This window comes from Telopea speciosissima, chromosome 4, assembly GCF_018873765.1.
Source record: "Telopea speciosissima isolate NSW1024214 ecotype Mountain lineage chromosome 4, Tspe_v1, whole genome shotgun sequence".
Taxonomy (NCBI): Eukaryota; Viridiplantae; Streptophyta; class Magnoliopsida; order Proteales; family Proteaceae; genus Telopea; species Telopea speciosissima.
Genome location: NC_057919.1, coordinates 61,461,570 through 61,481,929, shown reverse-complemented (window position 1 = coordinate 61,481,929; position 20,360 = coordinate 61,461,570). Strand labels below are relative to the sequence as shown.

General features: G+C 36.7%; 1 protein-coding gene across 2 annotated transcripts; it reads right to left on the bottom strand.

Annotated features, from left to right (window-relative positions):
- Nucleotides 1-6,693: 6,693 nt before the first annotated feature.
- LOC122658192 (gibberellin receptor GID1C-like) lies at nucleotides 6,694-9,007 on the bottom strand. 2 transcript variants are annotated; one of them, XR_006332422.1, is made up of 3 exons: nucleotides 8,807-9,006; nucleotides 7,205-8,282; nucleotides 6,694-7,170 (listed from the first exon to the last, which is right to left on the bottom strand). XR_006332422.1 is itself a non-coding variant. In XM_043853103.1 (2 exons), exons 1-2 carry the CDS (start codon nucleotides 8,843-8,845, stop codon nucleotides 7,284-7,286), a joined length of 1,038 nt encoding a protein of 345 aa, XP_043709038.1. In that variant the 5' UTR covers nucleotides 8,846-9,007; the 3' UTR covers nucleotides 6,694-7,283. The 2 variants fall into 2 exon arrangements, 1 of the variants encoding a protein (XP_043709038.1); XM_043853103.1 differs by having other exon boundaries at nucleotides 6,694-8,282; nucleotides 8,807-9,007.
- Nucleotides 9,008-20,360: the final 11,353 nt, after the last annotated feature.

The following is a 20,360-nucleotide window of genomic DNA, read 5'->3' as shown; positions in this document are numbered from 1 at the left end:
AAGAGCGTTTCCACAGTGGTTAATGGAATAAAATACAGAGTTTGGATTTGAATTATGTAGCCAAGAAGGCTCTCTCTTTTCTCTCTCTTCTTGATGCAGTTACAAGAACAACAACAACAAACTCGCCTTATCCCAACCTAATGGGGTCGGCTATATCGATCCAAACAAAAGAAAGTAGGGAAAACTATTGTCTCATGTAACTTCTTGATGCAGTTACATTAGACATTAATCCTGTATGGAGGCCTATATGCAACCTTGGGTGGCCCATAAGGTGTTGGTGGCAATCCAATGGTCTGAAATTGACCTTTGTGTAGTTATATTATAGACTGGGCCTTTTATTTGCTTGGGTTTCAATGTAATGGGCCTAATTTATAAGCTGATAAAGTCGGGATAAAGTTAGAATACATGATTAGTAGTTAAGTTGAGTGTTTGAGTTAGATTAGAATACTTAATAGCTAGATAAGAGTTCTGTTATGAGTTTGTTATGAGTTTATTTACTTTGTTGAGTGTGTGAGTTTGATTAGGAGTCCTTTTATGAATCAATTTAGGAATTTTAGAAGGCCTTTATATATATATATATATAATACCCCCATCAATTAGAGATGATAAAGAATATGGATTAAATATTAAAGAGTTTTGGTGCTATTGAGCGGTGCATATGGGATTGTTATCCCAAACATAAATTCTTCTCTTCTTCTTCCTAAGAAAATTGATCTCATCTCTTTTCCATCTCCTTTCATCGATCTGATTTCTTTCCTTATTCCTTCTTTTATCGCCGATCTAATCACAGGTTTGATTATTGGGTCTGCTTGCATCTGAAATCCATAATCTGGATTTTTCAGATTGCATTACTTGTTCCCTATCCTTCTCTTGTCTCTCTTCCTTTTTCTTCAGTTACTAATTCACGGATGCTGTTGAAAGTCCCATAACAGCATTACTTCTTCCCTATTCTTCTCTTTTCTCTCTTCCTTTTTCTTCAGTTACTAATTCACGGATGCTGTTGGAAGTCCCATAACAGCTCCCATCTCCTTCTTTTCTTTTTCCCAAAGGAGGCTACTAAAACCAGGAAAGCACCAAGCCTTTTTTAACCCTGTTTTAGATCTCGGCCTGTGGAGCTGCTGATCTGATCTCTGATTCATTGATTGGAATCTAGGATTGGGCTTCATCCAAAGTAGGTTCTGATGGATTAGTGGATTATGTGAATGGTCGTGAAGATTTAGACTGTTGGAGATAACCAACTCTTATTCTTATTTTCTATGCTTGTAGAGTTGGCAATTTTTTATCCTCCCCTTTTGAGAAGCTTGATCATGCCCTTGATTGATGACACATAATTGAGGGAAACACATATTGATAAATGAAAAGGGGTAAGTAAGATCATTTTCTGTTGTGAGCAAGTCTAGAGAATTTCATATCAAAAGGGTGTGTGGAACAAAATATACTAATATATTATTTTTTTGGAGGGGATTAAATGCAGCATAACAAATTAGCAGATCTATATAATTTAATTATAATTTTGCCACCAAAAATCAACTCTGAGAAATGTTCCTGATGCTGAAGTCCCATACTCGGCATGTTTTCAGTATGAATCCATTAAATGATTAAATTCCCAGTTATGTTTCTTAATTCTTACTGATATTGATTTCTTGTTATCTGTTTCTGTTCCCATAAATGCTTTTGATTGGAAGTAGGTCTATAGGTAAGTCTATTTGTGGGCCTTCTTCATGTTGTTCAGGTGGATGATGGACCTTTTGTTTCTTTCTTAATTGTCTGGATATTGTCTTGCAGAGAGAGAGAGAGGTGTAAACTTTCTGCAGAACTTGGATACCAGATGTCCTGGGTGATAGAGGCATGCATGTAATTCACTGGGTCTAACTTCTAATCCCAATTTGCTTCTTGTATCATTATGTATGCTCTGAGAGGAGAGAAAGGGGGAGGGAGGGAAGCATCATTCTCAAAGCTTCAATAAGAATTGAAGCCCATTTGTCTGCCAATGTTCCCTAACAAATCAGTCTTGAAGACAAATGGAAACACTGCCCTGGCTAATTTAAATATAAAGCGTTTGATCCAAAACCCTTATTGAGTTGAATGTTTAATTCAGGCTTTCTGGTTTGTCTTTTTTTTTTTTTTTTTTTTTTTTGTCTCATACCTCTCTACCAGAAAAAAAAAAATTTAGTCTACTGAAGAGAGATGGATATCATTGGGGCTTCGTTGGTTGCAAGTAATGGGAAGTGAAATCACTTCTAAAATAAAAGGAAAATTTTGTAACCATGATTATATAACCTATCTAAAACTGTTATCATATTTGGTTTTCAATGTAAAGTTTATTTTAGATTTCAAATCATAGGAATTTGATTGCAAAGTGAAATATAATAGCCAAATTTGTTATGTTTTGAAGTTAGTTACACCATTATGTGAGGTAATGATCACAAAATTTTCCAAAATTTTCCATTTCAGTACTAATTTTGTTTTCACTACCCTTTAACACCTTTATTTCCCTTGTAGCCAAATGGAGCCTGGGTAATTGAATTAGTCAATTACCCTTCAAAGCATCACTTCAACATCTTTTTTCTCTTCCTGTTGGCAAATTATCTCCGTTGTTGGATCTTACTTTAGAGATATTGCATTATGAAATAGATGAGTTAGAGTGGAAGTCTTCCTAGATGAATTTTCTCTAGTGATAAATGTTGGGATGTTCCAGTATAAATGTTAGGTTCTCTGTAGATGTTAGCTGTTGGAGTTAGGTTTCCCTTTATGATGCTCATGTAAGTGTTCATTATTCTTTCCTCAGTGAAGGGGCCATGGAGTTGGGGGCTTCTGAGGTACTGCCTGAAAATGTTCAAAAGAAATAGTTTGATCGATTGCTATCCGTTTGAAGATTGAACCATCCCCCCTTGGGTGGTCAAAATTTAGCCGGAGTTTTAACCAAGTGGTGCACATAAACATATGTTGAGGTTACCACATAATTTTCCCCAGAAAAAAAATTCTGGGAAGTAATGCTGTTCTGGATTCAAAATCAGATTATGTCCTCTAGGAGTGGTAATTTCTGAACCAAGCTGGAGTGCCCTGTTTCTTGCTTGAGCCCCCTGTAAGTTTCACTTTCTGAACCAAGTTGGAAGATAGGAGTGTGGTTCAAACTCAAACAACCAATGAGTCTTACCATTGCAACATAGAAGGATTTCTTTCAAATTTAGGGCATATTTGGCTTAGCTTATCAGGCTTTACTTCTGGGTTTCCAGAAGCCAGCTTCTCAAGTTTAACACGTGTGGCCGATGAAATTAAAATGTTTGGAATCTTTAACGCTTGAATTGCTAGAACCCTAGAGGCCTAGGGCGTGGCTTCGTGGGTGTATGTGCTAATTTGACCAAGATTTTATTATGTGCCTAATGAAACCCACTTTAGTGTATGTGCGTTAGATTAGACAAGCTTAGTATGCAATAGGTTAAAAGGGCTTGATTTAAAGCATTCCATCAGATCTGGAGTTTTTGATGTATTGGTCAAGTACCTAACATATTTCAAGTAATTTGGTTTGGCTGCACATTTTGGACCACTGAAAGATGGCCTTTGAGAAGCTGCCCAATACTTGTCCAAACATGCACTTTGTGTTACAAAGCTATAATAACAAAAGTAGCTTCCATGAGCCTAGGCTGAATCAAGGCTTCAACCCTAGCACAGACTAGCCCAGCTAACCTTCTGTTGGAATTTATCAAACCTTAGCTTGGCTCATAGGCAATTGAGCAAGGCTTGGGTTTGTTGGTCCTAATAATGGGAAAAGCTCGTACTTCTCTCTTACAATCACTCTTCTTATAAATATGCAGATATTCTTATTTTTTTATTAAATATATTATTTTATTGTCTACTATTGGCTTAGCATATAAGATATCAACATAAACAAACAACATTAATGAATTGGATTTTATCCAAACTCATTCGATAAAAGACATCATGCCCAAATTGATTCATTAAGGAGTGAACTATTAAGTAACATAGATCAAATACAGATGTACCTTAATTCGATTCGATGATTCGAGCAGGATAAAGGGCCTGAAGTAGTTTGGGAACATATTCTAATTACTTTTTCTTCTATTTGTCAAAATTGTATGTAGTATCTATAAAAAAAAATAGATCAACTTAAGATATTATAATTTCGGATCAGATAGGTTAGAATCAGATTTTCAAATCCTTGTCAGATTTAAATTCTTGATCACCATGTGAGTGTTGTAGATCCTCTCATTTTCTAATTGGATTAGATGATTAAATAAGTAATTATCCTGCTCAATCTGACTCATGGACAACCCTAATCTGAATCCAAATTATCAATGTTTCGTACAAAGGCACATGTCAACTATAGTTTCTGTCAAGGTATAGTTATTTATTTCATGGGTATAAGGTATATTGTCTAAGTATGATTAAGAGTTTAGTTAATGCTAGATTATGTTATTTTAAATATATGAATCCAAAACTATGGTCAAATAACAACACTCTAAACAACTAAGCCAATAGCCAATGCTGACATTGTATTGCAAATGCAGTTATTATTTTATCATATGAGTTAAGATTTCAGATTTGGTCACATCGGTTTAATTCGTCCTAATCATCCGAATTAGACTAATATTTTTTTTATAATGAAAAATAAAAATAAACATTAACCAAGAAGAGAGATAATATCATTTACAGTACTAAAAGAGGAGAACTTTCTCGTCCAAATCAGATTCTAAACAACAAATTTGAGGTTGAAAATTTGATCAGAGAGATGAGTGCAATGTCCCGTCCATCGTTGCACTACCAGTTGGTATGCAATAAGATTATTTATTTGCTTTTGATTATAAGAGGGTTACCTGTAATTTTCTTTCCCTTCCTGAGAATCTGATTAGACCCAAAAGATTGGAAAGCATAGATTACACATTTAACTTTTTTTTGTTAAGGATGAGATTTACAAATTAACTGTACTAATCCGCATTGTAATTGAAGTAAACTTATCCATCTACTGTTTGATGGAATTCCCATATGGGTTAGTCCAAAATCAGATTTAGGAAACTTATTTTGTCTATTTCCTCTCACTTTTAAATATATAAAGTGTAAACAAATGCAGATACGTGACATACACGAGACCTCTAGATCTTTTGATTGCACTTTCTCATGTGAACAAAAAAAGGGCAACAAAGCACAAGCAAAGCCCACAAATTGACAAATAAGTGATTTTCCATATTTGACAAATAAATTTCTTTAGTAGTTCATAAGAGAGTAGGAATATAGGATAGGTTGGCACACAAACGGTGCTTAAAACAAAAGTCATTTTGATGACAGCAACTCTTGTGTCCTATTAGGAACTATGTATTAATAGCAAGTTCAGAAAGGACAAAGCCAAAGCCAGACATAACAAACACTTTCCTTTAAATTTTTATTTTAAAAAAAAAAAAAAGGGTTGAAATTCATTAGCCAAGAGATTGTTTTCTTGTGATGGACTGATGCAAAGATTTAAACCATATTTGAAAAATGGGTTTTGGTCTGAAAATTACAAAGAAAAAGGAGACTTAATGTCTTTGTCCAAAAGCATTAGCTGTTCCACTTCCACCAATTTATCAATCTTTCAACAGGCAACAACTTTGAAAGCTCTGTGTGGTTTGGGTTCTTCAAGTGGTCCCTTTCTCCTTTATCTACTTGTAAATAAATCCAAACACACCAGACATTTTATCTAACCACACTAGTTAGTTGATGGGATCTTCTTCCACAAACCTCCAAAACAATCTAGTTCTTGTATTTGAAACCATCGCAAACTCCAAAACTATTAGCTATCCGCAACAGGAAAATCAAAAGAGCTGACGAATGATAATTAAATTCATCTTAAAAGATAATGAATTCTATGATTGTGACCCACCCAATCACTCATCACCAAGTCAGGTTATCCTTTTTTTTCAATGTAAATGGAATCAGCTTTCCCAAAACACCAGATTTCATAACTTAGAAGATCTTTATGCCCACTTAAGATAATGGCCTGAAGGATAACATATTTTGAGATGGTCTTAAGTCTACTTTTGTTGTAAGAGTTGAGCTTTAATCCAATGTGGGAAACACAAAGAAATGGGGATATCAAAGTGGGATACAAATGTTGGCTGGAAGGATCTCCACCCTACCTTTTCTTCTTCTTTTTATTCTTATTTTTTTCCCATTTTTTGTTCCCTGAGTTTTCCCCTTGGTAAATTTAATATTTAGTTTGGTTTCTTGAAAAGCAGAAGACTTTAATAAGGCTGAAACAGATACAGAAAAATCTAGCAGCAGCAGCAGCCTTGTTGCAAGACTCACCCCTACATTCTTGGAATTTCCTATCCAATAAGTGGATAACTTCAATCAGCAGATAGAGATTCCTGGGAAAGACCTCCTTGCCATTGTTAGAATTGGCTTCAATCTAAAACTATGATTTATCCTAAAGCCAATCCTGTTGCTTTACATGCTGCAAATGCTTTTACCATGTTGATAAAATCTAATGTTTGTAAGTTACAGAAGATGATGGCATGATTTTAATGCAGTATTTCAAGGTGCTTTTGATCCCATATATAACTCTGCAACTTTTACTCAAGTTATTCCCTATACAGGAAAGAACTCAAGATAGGCTTTTCCTGCTGCTGCATTTAACAGGCTAAGAATTTCTAGCAGCAAACAAAGACCAAAGAAGAACTGAAGAATAGAGAGAACAAGTGAGAATAATAACAAAAACATTCTTATATTATAATTCTAGAACACAAAGTATACCTATAACATACAAGTTCACAATACAATGGATGTTTCCCCATCCATCTTCCTGAAATCAGCTCTCTACATATAAGTATATAACATTAGCCAGGCACTGGGCTCCAATTCGATCGATCCACGACCACCAACCGTAACCCCCACACTCCAGTTTTCCCTCCTCCTTGGAGGTCGGATGTTAGAAACGGTAAGATTAAATTTGGTGACTCCTGCCATCAGTAGTACATACATATTGGTGAACAAGATCAGCAGCTGACTGAATCACTGAAAGAAAGCTTCTTCCATATTGAACCCAACCATCACTGAACCAACTACCACCAGTCCCAGAGGCCACAGACCTCACCTCTCCCACTACAATCGAACACCATAGCAAGTAAAGCAGCAGAACTACACAAACCTAATATACTGGACTGTGCACACTATCAACTCCTCCAGAGTGGGTGTTAAAGAAAGAAGAAACAAAGGGAAGAAAAAGCCCAGAGTGAAATGTCAAAGCTTCTGTTACGTATTGCTCCTTCTCTGTAGTTTAAGTAAGTCTATTAACAGTTAGAACGCACAAATTGCTTAATCTCATCCATGACAGTATAGAAGTGGTTATTGTTGGGCAACAAGTAGAACCCAATTGTGGCTTGCTCTAGGAATAGAAGCTTTACGTCTTGGCCTGCCTCTTTGAGCCCTTCAACATAAGCCACTTGCCAGTCCTTAACAAGGTCCAAACCTGCAACCACAACAAGGCTTTTAGGGAACTTGAGTCCTTCAAGGCTTATGCGTCTGGGACCAAATGGGTTACATGCGGGATGATCTCTATCTTCTCCTTCAGGAAGAAAAGCCCTCCAATACCAGTCTCTGTCTTGAACAGCCACAAAATACTTCCCATCCAATTTCTTCTCAGATTCAGTTCTCTCTTGCCCACCAAACAATGGGTTGAGCAGTATATTCCCTAATATTTCTGTATCCGATTCAACCGTTCTCATGGCGACATTGTGAACAATGTTACCTCCGGAGCTATCTCCACATAAGTAGATATGAACCTTGGAGTCCTTGCCGCTCCGTAGCCATGGCCTGGAGCTTACCCATTTGAGAGCTGCCCATCCATCATCGTATGCACAAGGATACCGGTTTTCCGGTGCACGGCGGTAGTTTACAGAGACCACTACAGCGTTGCAGATGCCAACGAGCCGCCGGCAAAGAGTGTCGTAGATGGCACTGTTGGCAGAGGAGTGAGCAAAGCTTCCTCCATGGTAGAAGATAATGACAGGGACAACCTCCTCTGCACTAAGGGGCCGTTGGAGCTCTACAATGCCCAGCTGAGCTTCATCGGCTGGGGCTGGGCGGTAAACCCGGCTGACGAGATTGGTTGTTCTGTCTATTATAACGTCGAAAGAGAAAACTCCGTCAACTGGGGTAGCGTTTGCGGCGACTTTACGGTCTAGGAACTCGGCGAGGTGGCGGTTGAAGGTGCCGTCAGGCCGGCGAAGGAGATTGTAAGCGAGCTTGAAATTGGAGATGAGAACCCATGTATTGAGAGGCACCACCCTCTACAAAGAGACAGAGTTCGAAAGATGATTAAATGATGGCCTATTGCAAGAACATGAACACCGATCACCACAAGAATTTACTCTAAATCTGCCAATAATTTCTTGTAGCCATCCCAATCAAAACGAATTTTGAAAAGATAATTTGCAGAATCAGAATTGATTTAAGTAATTACAAACTTTTGAATAGAACACTGAAACCCTAGAAACCTATAAGGTTAACAAGACATCGACCACGATGATACAGCAGAATCTATATAAACCCAATAGAGGTTAATTGGCCCAAATAAGCCAAAATCCAACACCGACCCTTCAAATCGAATAAAAGCCCTAAAACCAAAATCCATCAGAAACCCAAAAAACCGAATTTGGTTGCAGAATGAACAAACCCAAATTCCTCAACTTCAAACCCAGAAAGACAAAAAAAAAAAAACCCACAGCTTAAATCATCTTCCCAAGTTCCTCCACCTTTACACTAAAAAGAAAACATCAAAAACTGCGATAAGAGAAAGAAAGGCAGAGATTACCTTGGCCTCATTAAGGTTAACTTCATTACCTCCAGCCATCAAACTGGAACGCAGAGAAATTCAACACCCTAAAGACAAAACAACCTTAAAAACAAGTACAGATGTTCAAAAACCTTCCACCTTTACAACTCATAACTCTCTAAAGTAAAACAAACTACCACCAAACCCTAATCTTTTATCTCCTCTCTCTCTCTCTCTCTCTCTCTCTCTCTTTCTCTATATAGTCACTTGTTTACACTGCTCTCAACTCTGAACAACTGAAAAGGTAGGATCTCAACTATAAAAGAAGAAGAAAAAAAAAATTTAAACAGCACACGACGAAGATCAAAGAAGAACTATTGAGCTCAGCAAGAGAAGACACAGAGACATACAGAGAGAGAGAGAAATGCTAAGGATAAGGGGAACGGCGCACGCGAGAGAAGGCGTGGAGTCAAACGCTAAGGAACGACGGGCTTGAACGGAGACGAAGGAGACGACAAAGCGATCGGCCATAATAAACTGTTGGGTGGGCCCCACCATCTTCTAACTATTCCAATTTAAAAAAAAAAGTTTAAATTAAAATATTCTTTATTCTCTCTCCAGTGAATTCCAATCTCCAGTGTCGCTTGTTTATTTATATATATATAAAAAAAATCTAAAAATAGTTTTTTGAAATTTATTAGAGGCAAAAACAATTTAAAGGGAAAGAGACAAAAAAAATTTCCTGCGTGTGGCCGACGCCAAGGCGCGTGACGACAAAAACACTTTCCCGTCCCGTCTGGACTCATTTTCTTCCATGGGACCCGAACCAAAGGAAAGGGAGGTGGGGTGGTGAACCCCATTTGTAAAGACTATATTACCCTTGTTATTTTGAAAGAATTACTTAGAAATGCCATTTTCTTCGAAAAACACTCCGGGATGTCTTGTAACAGAAACAGCGTGACGGCATATAGGTTTGTACGAATCTGAAACGTGGAAGCTTTAGGCTTTGGATTTTGTCGTTCTCTCTGGACGTATTTTGCTTTTCCTTTTCTGCCTCTTTATTACTGTGGGACCCAATCCTACGTAAGTCCCCCCTTACCCTACAATGATCAAACACGTGGAGTATACAGGCATCTCTTGTGGGACCGACCAGTGTGGGTCCCTCCATTTTAATTACGCCTATCAAAATTGACTTACTTTGATCATGATTGGAGATAATCTCACCTCCTCTTTGTTGTTGTTGTGGTGGACCTGTGGTGGTGGTGGCCCACCAAAGCAAAAAGACAAGTGTTTTGGGTTGTCCCATGCGTGCCACGTCTTAGACAAACAGCAAAAATCTAGGGTTATTATCGACTTTTCCTTTTGTGTATAGGTTATAGAGGATAATGTAGAGAGGGAGGGAGAGAGTATGTCTTTTTTGTACTTTTAGTAGTGGGTGATGATACAGTGCATTCAAGTACTATGGAAGCTTTTATTGCCTCAAAGAAACCACACAAACTCTGAATAAATCAGGACCATTAAAAAGTTTATGGACCCACAATCCTTTGGCTAAAAATAGCCAAAACAGATTTGGCAGTCTTAAGATTTCTTGGTTGTCCAGTCTTTCTCTTTCATAGTTCAAGCAAATTTCTTGAATTGGCCACACAGATGTCATGCATAGTGTTTTCTTTCGATGTGTGTATAGTGGGGTTTATTGTGCACACATGGCCACTGTTACGTCACACGATGTGCACAACAGCACTCCAGTTATAGCAGCAAATAAAAATTTGGATTTGAGCCATCATGATTGATTTTTTTTCCAGTATTTATGGGTAGGGTTGTAAATGGATAGCCGAATACGAATTCAATCTGCATCTGTATCCGTTTAGGGACATCTGTATTCTTTTTTTTTTAGAGATCCGAAAAAAAATTCAAATACTCCAATAAAAATCCGTCTGAAAAAAAAATCTAAATACTTAATAATATAAAATTAAGTAAATAATGATCTTGTGGGTTTTTGAAGATTCAACAAATTTTAGAATATGAAAAAAAAAAATCATGATCTAAGAGATATGGATTGAGAGTGAACTGTATCCGCTAGGGAGAGGAAGGTCCAGCTTACACAAGACAGAAATGTAAACGAATGATCAAAAATTCGAGTTCGATCACATCCGATTGGTATCCAAGTCGAATTCGATCTATTTACATGCCTAGTCAAAACTCATCGGTTTTGAAAACTATGTTAGCAAGTTTGATTTGATATGAAATCAGGATCCGAATTGGCTCGAATCAATAGAAATGGGCACAAAATTTCCCTAACCCTAGATTTTGGACAAAGATCGGTCAAACTAGAAGGATTGGCTTAATTATGGATCAACCACAACCGATCCTGATTTTCAAAACCATGAGTTCAAAGTTCAAACCAAACATGAATTGAAAAGTTATCCTTTTTACTTTTAGGATCCAGTTTTTATGCACCACAATGTATATACACGGTCATATTTTTCAACCGTTGGATTAGGGGATAGAATTATAAACACATATCTCTCTTTCTCTCTCATCCAACGTTGTGCATAAAATCTATGGATCCGACTCCTCTACTTCCGCTTGCCCAGTATTACCGTGCGCCCCCATACATAAGAGCGCCAGAAAGTAAGCAAGAGAATCTTTGCACAACAACACCCTTTTTTTTGGTAAAAGATTCGGTACATGGAACAATGATGTGGTAAATGAAATTATTAGATATATAACAAAATGGTTTTAACTTGTTATTTTTTTGGGGGTAAAACAAATATATTCATTTAAACGTGTGTAACATATGAAACCAGAAATACATGAAGCCTAAATCTAAAGAGTGGAGATGGTCAGTCCATCTTACACATAACGTGTAAGGATCTACAACGATCCGCGAAAGCGAAGATAATCTATAGAATTTAGCTCGTCTCCGAGGAGCCCAGCACGCCTAGGGTGCTGCCAACTGTTGGGTTGTGCCGCATACTTTTCTAGGCGTGCGTTGAGATGTGTGCAACACAGCTCAACCGCTGGATGCCCCCTGGGCGTGCCCTGGACGCTGAGCTCCCCGAAAACGATCATGATCCTAATCTATACTACCGATGAGAGAAGTTATACAGTTAAAAAGACAACAAAGGGATTTTCCACACAACACGCATAGCTTTACGTTTCCACACGATCAGGCAAGCTCCTCCACACTCTAGGGTTCTCACAACCCTAGACTATCTCCAAAATAAAAAACACCAAGAGAGAGAGAGAGAGCCAAATTCTAGGGGAGGGGAATGCTCACCGATTTTTTCTTCTTTTTTTTTCAACTTTTTTTTTAGGGTTGGGCAATATTATGTATATATAACACAACCCACACACTTCCAAATTGGAAGCACACATAGACTAGGAATATTGAATTTCTTATTAAGACTCAATCTCCAAGTTCTCAAATCTTTCCAAACAAAGAAAGATCCCTATTGCTAGAGGAATTCAATATTGGCTCAATATCTTTCCGTTTCTAACATAAAGGATAGATCCCTAAGAGCCAGAGAATCTGCCGCCACTGAGTTGCTTTCTCCGGGAGTAGTTCAACTTGACTACATGTCAAATTTCAGTTTCAAATTCAATCATTAATCCTCCTATCTAATGCCATACCTTCTTATGTATGCCAATGCACCTTGTTATAGTCTCATGCACCCTTCTAGTAGTCATATAATTTTTTTCAACTTCTAGATTGGTCTAAAATTTGACATGTAAGCAGGGTACCTTGGGACTCACTTGTCCACCAAAGTCTCAATCCTGTATTAGCTACCACATGGCAGAACTGACTGGAACCCTACACCGATTCCATATTTTTCCTTACCAAAACCACTCCATTATTTTTTAGTTTGACTTGACTTGAATAAACTATAACAGTGAAATTTTTTAGCTAATATAGATTACCCCAGTTAATCACATCAGAAATAGTTGTATTTATTTTTAAATAAGTGAAAAATGACCATGGTTGGTTGTTGGAGATCCATGACATTTATTTCAAACTTACTTGTATTGGTAGTTTACAAATTATAGAAAAATAATATACATTATGGATATACATATACAAATGTAGTATAGTTGTATTGTTTTTTTTTCTTTTTTTTTCTTCTTTTCTTTTGGGGACAAGAAATTTAGTATTATTAAATAGATTAACAAAAAAATGGATTAACAAAAAATGGAAGACATAAATTACACGCTTGTGCTTTATCATCGGACATGTCTATTGTCCTATGTGAAGATGACGATTGCATATGATGTTCATGGATTTAGCCATTTAGGTATCGGTATCGGTATCGATATTGGTCCATATTGGTCATGTTGGATGGTTTTTGCTCTTAAAAATATCGATTTATCCTTTATTTGTATCGTGTCAAGGATTCGTATTGTATTGATATCGATATTGATTTGGTATCTGATATCAGTGACAACTGATACCTAAACCTAACGATGGCAAACCCTAAATTGAACTAGTCAAATCAACTGAAACCATTGAAAATTCTCAAATCCAATCGATTCCGTTTCAGGCCAGCTTTGATTTGGGGTATCATGAAACCATATGAAAACCAGACCCAAACTAATACTAACCCTAAAACCATTTAAAAAAACATATGATTTCTCCCCAACCCGATATCAAATCAATATCAATTCGATAAGAAAACACTGAATTCAAATCAGACTGAAACTAAGCCTTTCCTTACTGATATTGTTTTCGATTCAATCATTTTCACCTTGAAATCGATTCAACCTAATCGAAACCAGACAGAACCAACCAATTGACACCCCTACCTAAAACCAAGATGATGAGGCATTAAGTACGAAAAAAATAATCCATGCCTGACAGTGTGGGGATGTTTTTCTACACTCTCAAATCATGATCATGTAGGTCTTGTAATGACACTTTTTCTCTCCTCTTAACCATGTGGGCCTCCTAATGATGGAACCGTTTTTCATACTGCAAATAAAAAAAAGATGTGACGTGTAAGATTACACCGTACACTGCACCCCACATTGGCGGCATGGGGAACCTTTTCCTATTAAGTATACATGGCACGATTTTGGCCCCCTCTCTTTCTCTCTTGGCACATTAATTAACTAGGCATTCAATATTTTAATTACATATCTAATAAGCCCTAGAGGCATGGATTTATATCTTGTGTATTTGATTTCTTTTTTAAGGTTGATTATTTTTTTTGGGTAGAAAAGGTTGATCTTATGCATTTGATTATTATAAGGAAATATGGAACTTTATAAGAGATATCTTATTAAACATAGAAAAAGTCTTAAAATATATAAAATTCATTCTACGGAGCACGACATCAATATTTCTTATGGAAGTAAAGCGAAAATTTTCCTTCACCAATGGGGGAGGAAGAATCCCTTCACCATTGGTGATGTGACCATGTAATTAGACTATTTCCATCCACGGACTTTTATTTGTTTTATTTTCTGGGCAGGTCCGGGGGGGGAAGAAGAAATGACCACCCTACCCCTGCCCGAACATATTGCCCAGGTGAGGTCCACCAAGGGATGTAAACAGATCAGATTCGGAACAGATGTAATTGGAGCCGGATATTCTCTGGCCGAATACGGATACCTCTAAATGGATTCGAATGTGAATCGGATTCGGATTTTTGACCATCCGTTTACATCTCTGCCTTGTGTAATCTGAACCTTCTTCCCCTTAGCGGATACAATTCCCTCTCAATCCATATCTCTTAGATCATGATTCTCTTTTCATCATATTCTAGAACCTGTTGAATTTTCAAAAATCTTCAAAATCATTATTTACTTAATTTTTTATTATTAAGTACTCGGATATTTTTTTTCAGACGGATTTTAATCGGAGTGTTCAAATTATTTTCCGAATATCTCTAAACGAATGCGGATGTGGATTCGGATTCGGATTTTGATTATCCATTTACATCCCTAGGTCCACCCCCCTCTATTAGAAGAACTTGGGGAAATGGAGCGGGCAGGAATGGAGCAGATAAAAATATCCCCGTATTTTGTTTGAGATTGAAACTACCCTTTTCTAGGAACAACCAAATAGAAAAGAAAATTCGGTCTAAAGTTTAAAACTTTAAATGACCAAAATCCATATCGTTGTAAAAACCAAATGGGAAATATATGGGGGATCAGACTATGCAATATCATGTGTGTATAGATCCTACTACCCATCTTGCAAATTGCTGTTCACAGATTCATATATATCATATTATCTCTGTCTTGAAAATATTGTGCTCCTTCCATTTTTTGGATATTTATAAATGTTGGTCCATTTTTCAAATTGTACAATAACATTTTGGGAGAGGGTTGGGTATGTTGCCAGTTTTCGGTAAATTAGCTAGCAGCAGACATCAATCACAGAGCTGGACATAGGAGGACAATGGAGTCTTTCTCAAGGGGGGAAGAGAGAGGATGAGACTTGCTAGGCACCTAGGCAGTGTATCGAGCCTTTTCCCAACTTTTTTTATATCAATTTTACTATTTTATCACTTTAATTAATTATAACAATAATTTTTAAAGGGAAAATGTTCTTTGTGTAGGGGGGCATAGGCCATGCCCAGACACAGTTGGGGTGAAATGACTATCCCGACCCCCGTGAAAAGCAAAAATTCTGTCCCTATGAAATGCAAAAAATTTTACTCCCCAAGATGCCAACGTGCACGTTCACATTGGTTGTCGTGTGTGCATGGCCCTTGAGTTCCTTCATAGAAAATGCTCTCCCATTTTTAAAATAGAATGCATCCTTTTTTTTAGTGAACAAAATATAGTACACCTAATTGGAACCAAAGTGGAGAATTGAAAATTTGTAATATTTTTTTGATTGTCCTAGTTTTATTCTCAAAAGTTCGTTAAATAAGAGGAAAAAAAGGATTTTGAAAATGACTTATCAGTCTTATCACTTAGAGTTATTGTTTTACACATTTTTTGAGTACATATATGAATTTTTTATTGTTATTGAAAATTGAAACAAGAAGTGTGTTGTATTACAGGGGAGAAAAAGGGTACAATTTCTTTTTCTCAAACTTTGACTACTTTAAGATTTTCTCCCTTTAAATAAGGGAGTGTCAAAATGATACCCCCGTAACCCGTAGGTGTATTTAAAATTTGATATTTTCTTTTAATTGTCTTTATCTTATTCTCGAAAGTTTTTAAAATTAAAGGTATGAAAGGGTACTCAAAAATATTTTTAAAGTGATGTTTTATTATGTCATTATCAAAATAAATCATTGTCATGCATTTTTTTTCCAAGTAGGTGTGTGAAATGATAATATTTCCCCTCAATTGAAAAGTTTGTGTGTAACAACTAAAAGGCAAAATAGTAGGAATACAATCAAATTATTTGACACCATGAGGGATGTCAAGAAAATCCCTTTAAATAAATATAAGAGAAGGGGTTGCAAAAATAGAGGTGCCCTCAAGGGCATTTTAACTTCATTGATAGTCATGTATATGATTATTCCTTGGATAACCCCTAGAGTCCTCTTTGTGATTTATTTATTGGAAAGAGATCTTTGCTTGGTCGCGTGGTCCTTGAACCAGTATGAGGGTCAATGAGAGCACCGCAAGAGCATCAACATAGATGAGATTTTTGATTTCTTGGGGGTGGGCTGATAATTTCACAACTCCTATGTTTGGACGCAGGATCCACTCGATCAAATAATGTTTTTTTTCTATAGATTAAAATAATATATCAACTTTGATCAAATACGGGTATTTCGTATGGATTGAGTTTTCCTTCGCCCATGATAAAGAGAGACTTTTTGAAGTCATGTCATATAACCTTTGATTGCATCGGGAAAGGATAGTTTCGACTTCATACAAGAGGTGATGAAATTTAATGATGAAACTCACCTACCCCCATTATTCCAATCATAAGGTCACATCATGGATGATGAAGATAGTCATCCTAAGTGACGAAAAACATCCTCCTTTCCATATTGGACCAGTCAATAATTGGATATTAGGAAGTAATAGATTCTCCTTGATTGTGGGAAAAATCCTATGAGATCTGATAAATAATCCTAGTCAAGACTCAAGAGAGCAATGATGGCCTGAGACCTCCATGAAGTGTTGACCCAGGTGGTTGGGCCTTAGTTCAACCATTCAGACCAAATGGTCAAAAACCCAATGTGGTGTTACAAACACATTACTTAACAGTACTGTCTGGGACCTTAATTCCCTTGCATTCTATTGTAGAAAATTGGGCCCATAGGTTCAATGCCGGCCCACAGAAAAAGTTTTGGACACAAATGGTGTGGTTAGGTCAACAATTAGGAACAGTTTTTGGCTGTTTGTGGGCTGGGGGATCCCTTCTTTTCTATCCTGTTAGGCAGTTGTTGTTGTATGTCCTTTATTAGCCTTTTGCTTTTTTCTCAAGCCTTCTGATGTGGGACCCAAATGGCATGGCTGGACGAAGTGGGTCCAGTGGCCAATTCTAAGGGGCTAGGAGGGTTACTATCCCTATTTTTCTTTTAATGACTTTTTCTTATAATAGTGACAAACTAGTATTCAACATCTGCAATGCATGAAAAATCACAAAAAATTTAAATATTTTTTAACTTAAGATTTGAACTGAAAAATAAATATTAATAAATAAAGGTAGAGGGATGGACACACTGTTTGCGTGTGGTAAACTAGCATGCGACACCAATGGAGGATGTGGGATAAGGTATTATCACATAGGCCAGGGGATCATTTCAATGAGGGGAAGAGAGGGAGACACAATGGACGTTAGCTTACGATATAGTGACGACATGCTCAACCTTTTCTCATAAATTAAATATTTAAATACCAAATATTAGTATTATAATATTATGGGCTCCACTAGATTTTTCATGGGGCAAATAATACCTCTGATGGTACTGTTCACTTTTTCAAATTTTCTAAGAATTTAAAAGAGAGAATTTAGGTTTATCTAACAAAAAAGGAAAAAGAGAATTTAGGAAGAAATATATTTGAAAGTGTAATAAATCAAAATAAATTAAGAAAAATAATATTAAATAAACAATATATTTTAATTCCTTTTTTTTATTTAATTTAAAATGTGCTCTAGTTATGTAAAAGAGAGTGCACATGTGAAAGAAATTTTTGTTTTTTGTATAGAGGTGAAAGAATTTAGATGACAGGATATAAGGAGAGATAGGAGTTTATTGGAGAACATGAGAAATAAGGTATTTAGATTTAGGACAAAGTTTGCGGTGAAGGTACACCCACCATCTTAGGGCTCACAACCCCTTAAGAAATTATAGGTAAATAAATTATAAGATATTGAATGAGAAATTAATTAACCATTAGAAATACAGTATATGTATTTTTTAATTAATAATAAAAAGTTTTAAGAACCAATAAGAAATCAAGATCTAAATTTTCTAAAAATAATAGGCTAGAGAGTGGTCTTAGAATTATGTCTAAGGTGTCAGGGATGCCCTCCCTCTATAGAGGAGAGAAAAGATACCTATCTCTTGGAAGCACTTGTCCAAGAAAACCCAAAAGATATATTTCTCTTAGAGAGAAACATAGAAAACTAATTGTTACCAACATCCAAGGAATTATATTAGATGACACTTAATGAAGAATCCTAGATGCCAACGACATACAAGATGGCACTAGACGACGCACATCTGATGCCGGCCGGCAATAACCATTCAACGTCGGACACAATGTAGGGTATGTCGGAAAGGTTCCTGAAAAGCCTGACACTTAACACATTTTGGTCGATGTTTAACAAACAAATCCCAACATCGACAACAAGAAAACCATAATACAATTTTGATCTTGTGTAGAAAGAAACTTCACACACACCAAGGCTTCGCTTCACCTCATCACGATCTGCTTTGACACACGTGTGTGAAAGCTAGAGGTGAAACAGAGATGGGTTGGGTCAGGTTTTTTCAAACCCTAGCCCAACCCTTAGTCCTCTTAGCTCAATCCAAGCCAACCTGGCCCTAGCTCGGGCTGAGATATCTCAGCCCAAGCCCAACCTTGTCGGGCTCAACTGAGCCTAGCCCGACCCTGATTTACCCTAATCCGATCGGGTTGGGCTGGGTTGCCCCTGATTGACCCTAATTTTTGGTAGAGTCTGGTTGACTCTGATTGACTAGTCTCATATGATTGGTTATTAGTTTGTTTCATACATATTTGACTATTAGATTTTTCTTTAGGTTAAAAAACTTAACTCAATCTTAAAATTTTAAATACTTTTATTCAATAGATAATTAATCTCTTTTTTAATAAATCAATAGATAATTAAATACTAAATAAAAATTATAAAATATAATCAAAAAATTATAAAGCATAACCTAATATAGAGCCGAGCCAGGATGGGATTAACCCGAGGCTTCAACCTTGGCCCAACCTGACCCTAACTCCCAGGCCTAAATGTTTCAACTCTAACTCGCAATCAGGATTGAAAAATCTAGCCCAGATCTAATTGGGGCTCAGGACTACCGGTAGACACGAGCAGACAGGGTCAAATTTACACCTCTAGTGAAAACAAATCCCAAACCCCAAAGTCCCAAAGACAAGAAAGAGAGAGAGAGATTTCTGTTCAAACCCCATTTCCCACTATCCTAATTCTTCTGCGTTGTACATTTCCCACTTATTGTTTACTTTACCAGAAAAATACGTCAAAGATATTCCAAATTCCAAGTTCCAAGTTCCAATCCAATCAACAACGTAAAACACGTATTTGCATGATGAGTAGTCAACTCAACATCTCTTCTTGTACTAATTATTATTATTCCTATCACCTCACCTCACCTCATCGTAGCTTTTCTCTTCTTCCTCCCTCTTGAGTGTTTCATTCCTCACCAAAAAAACACTACAAATTACAAACTTGCAAAATTAAAACCTTTCTCTCTAGCAGAGTAGCAGAGGTGGGTCCCCATAGCCTTCTTGTCTTCCCAGGGTACAAGAAGACAATTGAGTTTAATCCTGGTTGTGAGTCTTATACAAAGAATCATGTCGGCTCAGTGGAATCGTGTACAACTACAAATTGTTTTATGTAAGTAATACAATGCCTTAAAAATTTTCAGTTTGGAATAATCCCCATTACTTGTCTCTCCCTTCATTTTTTTAAGGGAAAAGGATCTCTGTCCTGGAGTGTGGCTTATGCCCGCACTCCCATGAGTCTATCTCTCTTCTTCTTATGTGAAAAGATATTTATGTCCCCTTGTTTTAAGGAGGAGAGAGATAGACACATGGGAGTGCTGGCGTAGATCACACTCCCGTGCAGAAAATTGCTTCCCTTTTTTTAATGTCTACTCCAACACAAAGGGTTTATAATTGTGGGGGTTTTTCTATTTCGGTAGTAAAAGGTTTAAAAAATTCACGATAATAGCCTATAACTGTGGATTACATGCGATTGTCTATCTGTAAATCGATAACAAATTTATAACTATGGATAATTAGTTTTCTATAGCTGCGAATTTTTGCTTTATGAGGATTACTTGTATATTCAAAATTATTATTGATCCTAATTAATCATATTACTTGTCACTTTTCTTATTTCCCTTCTTCCTCCTTACATGATTTCTACATAATTTGTTTATATTTCTAATTAACCGCATTTTAA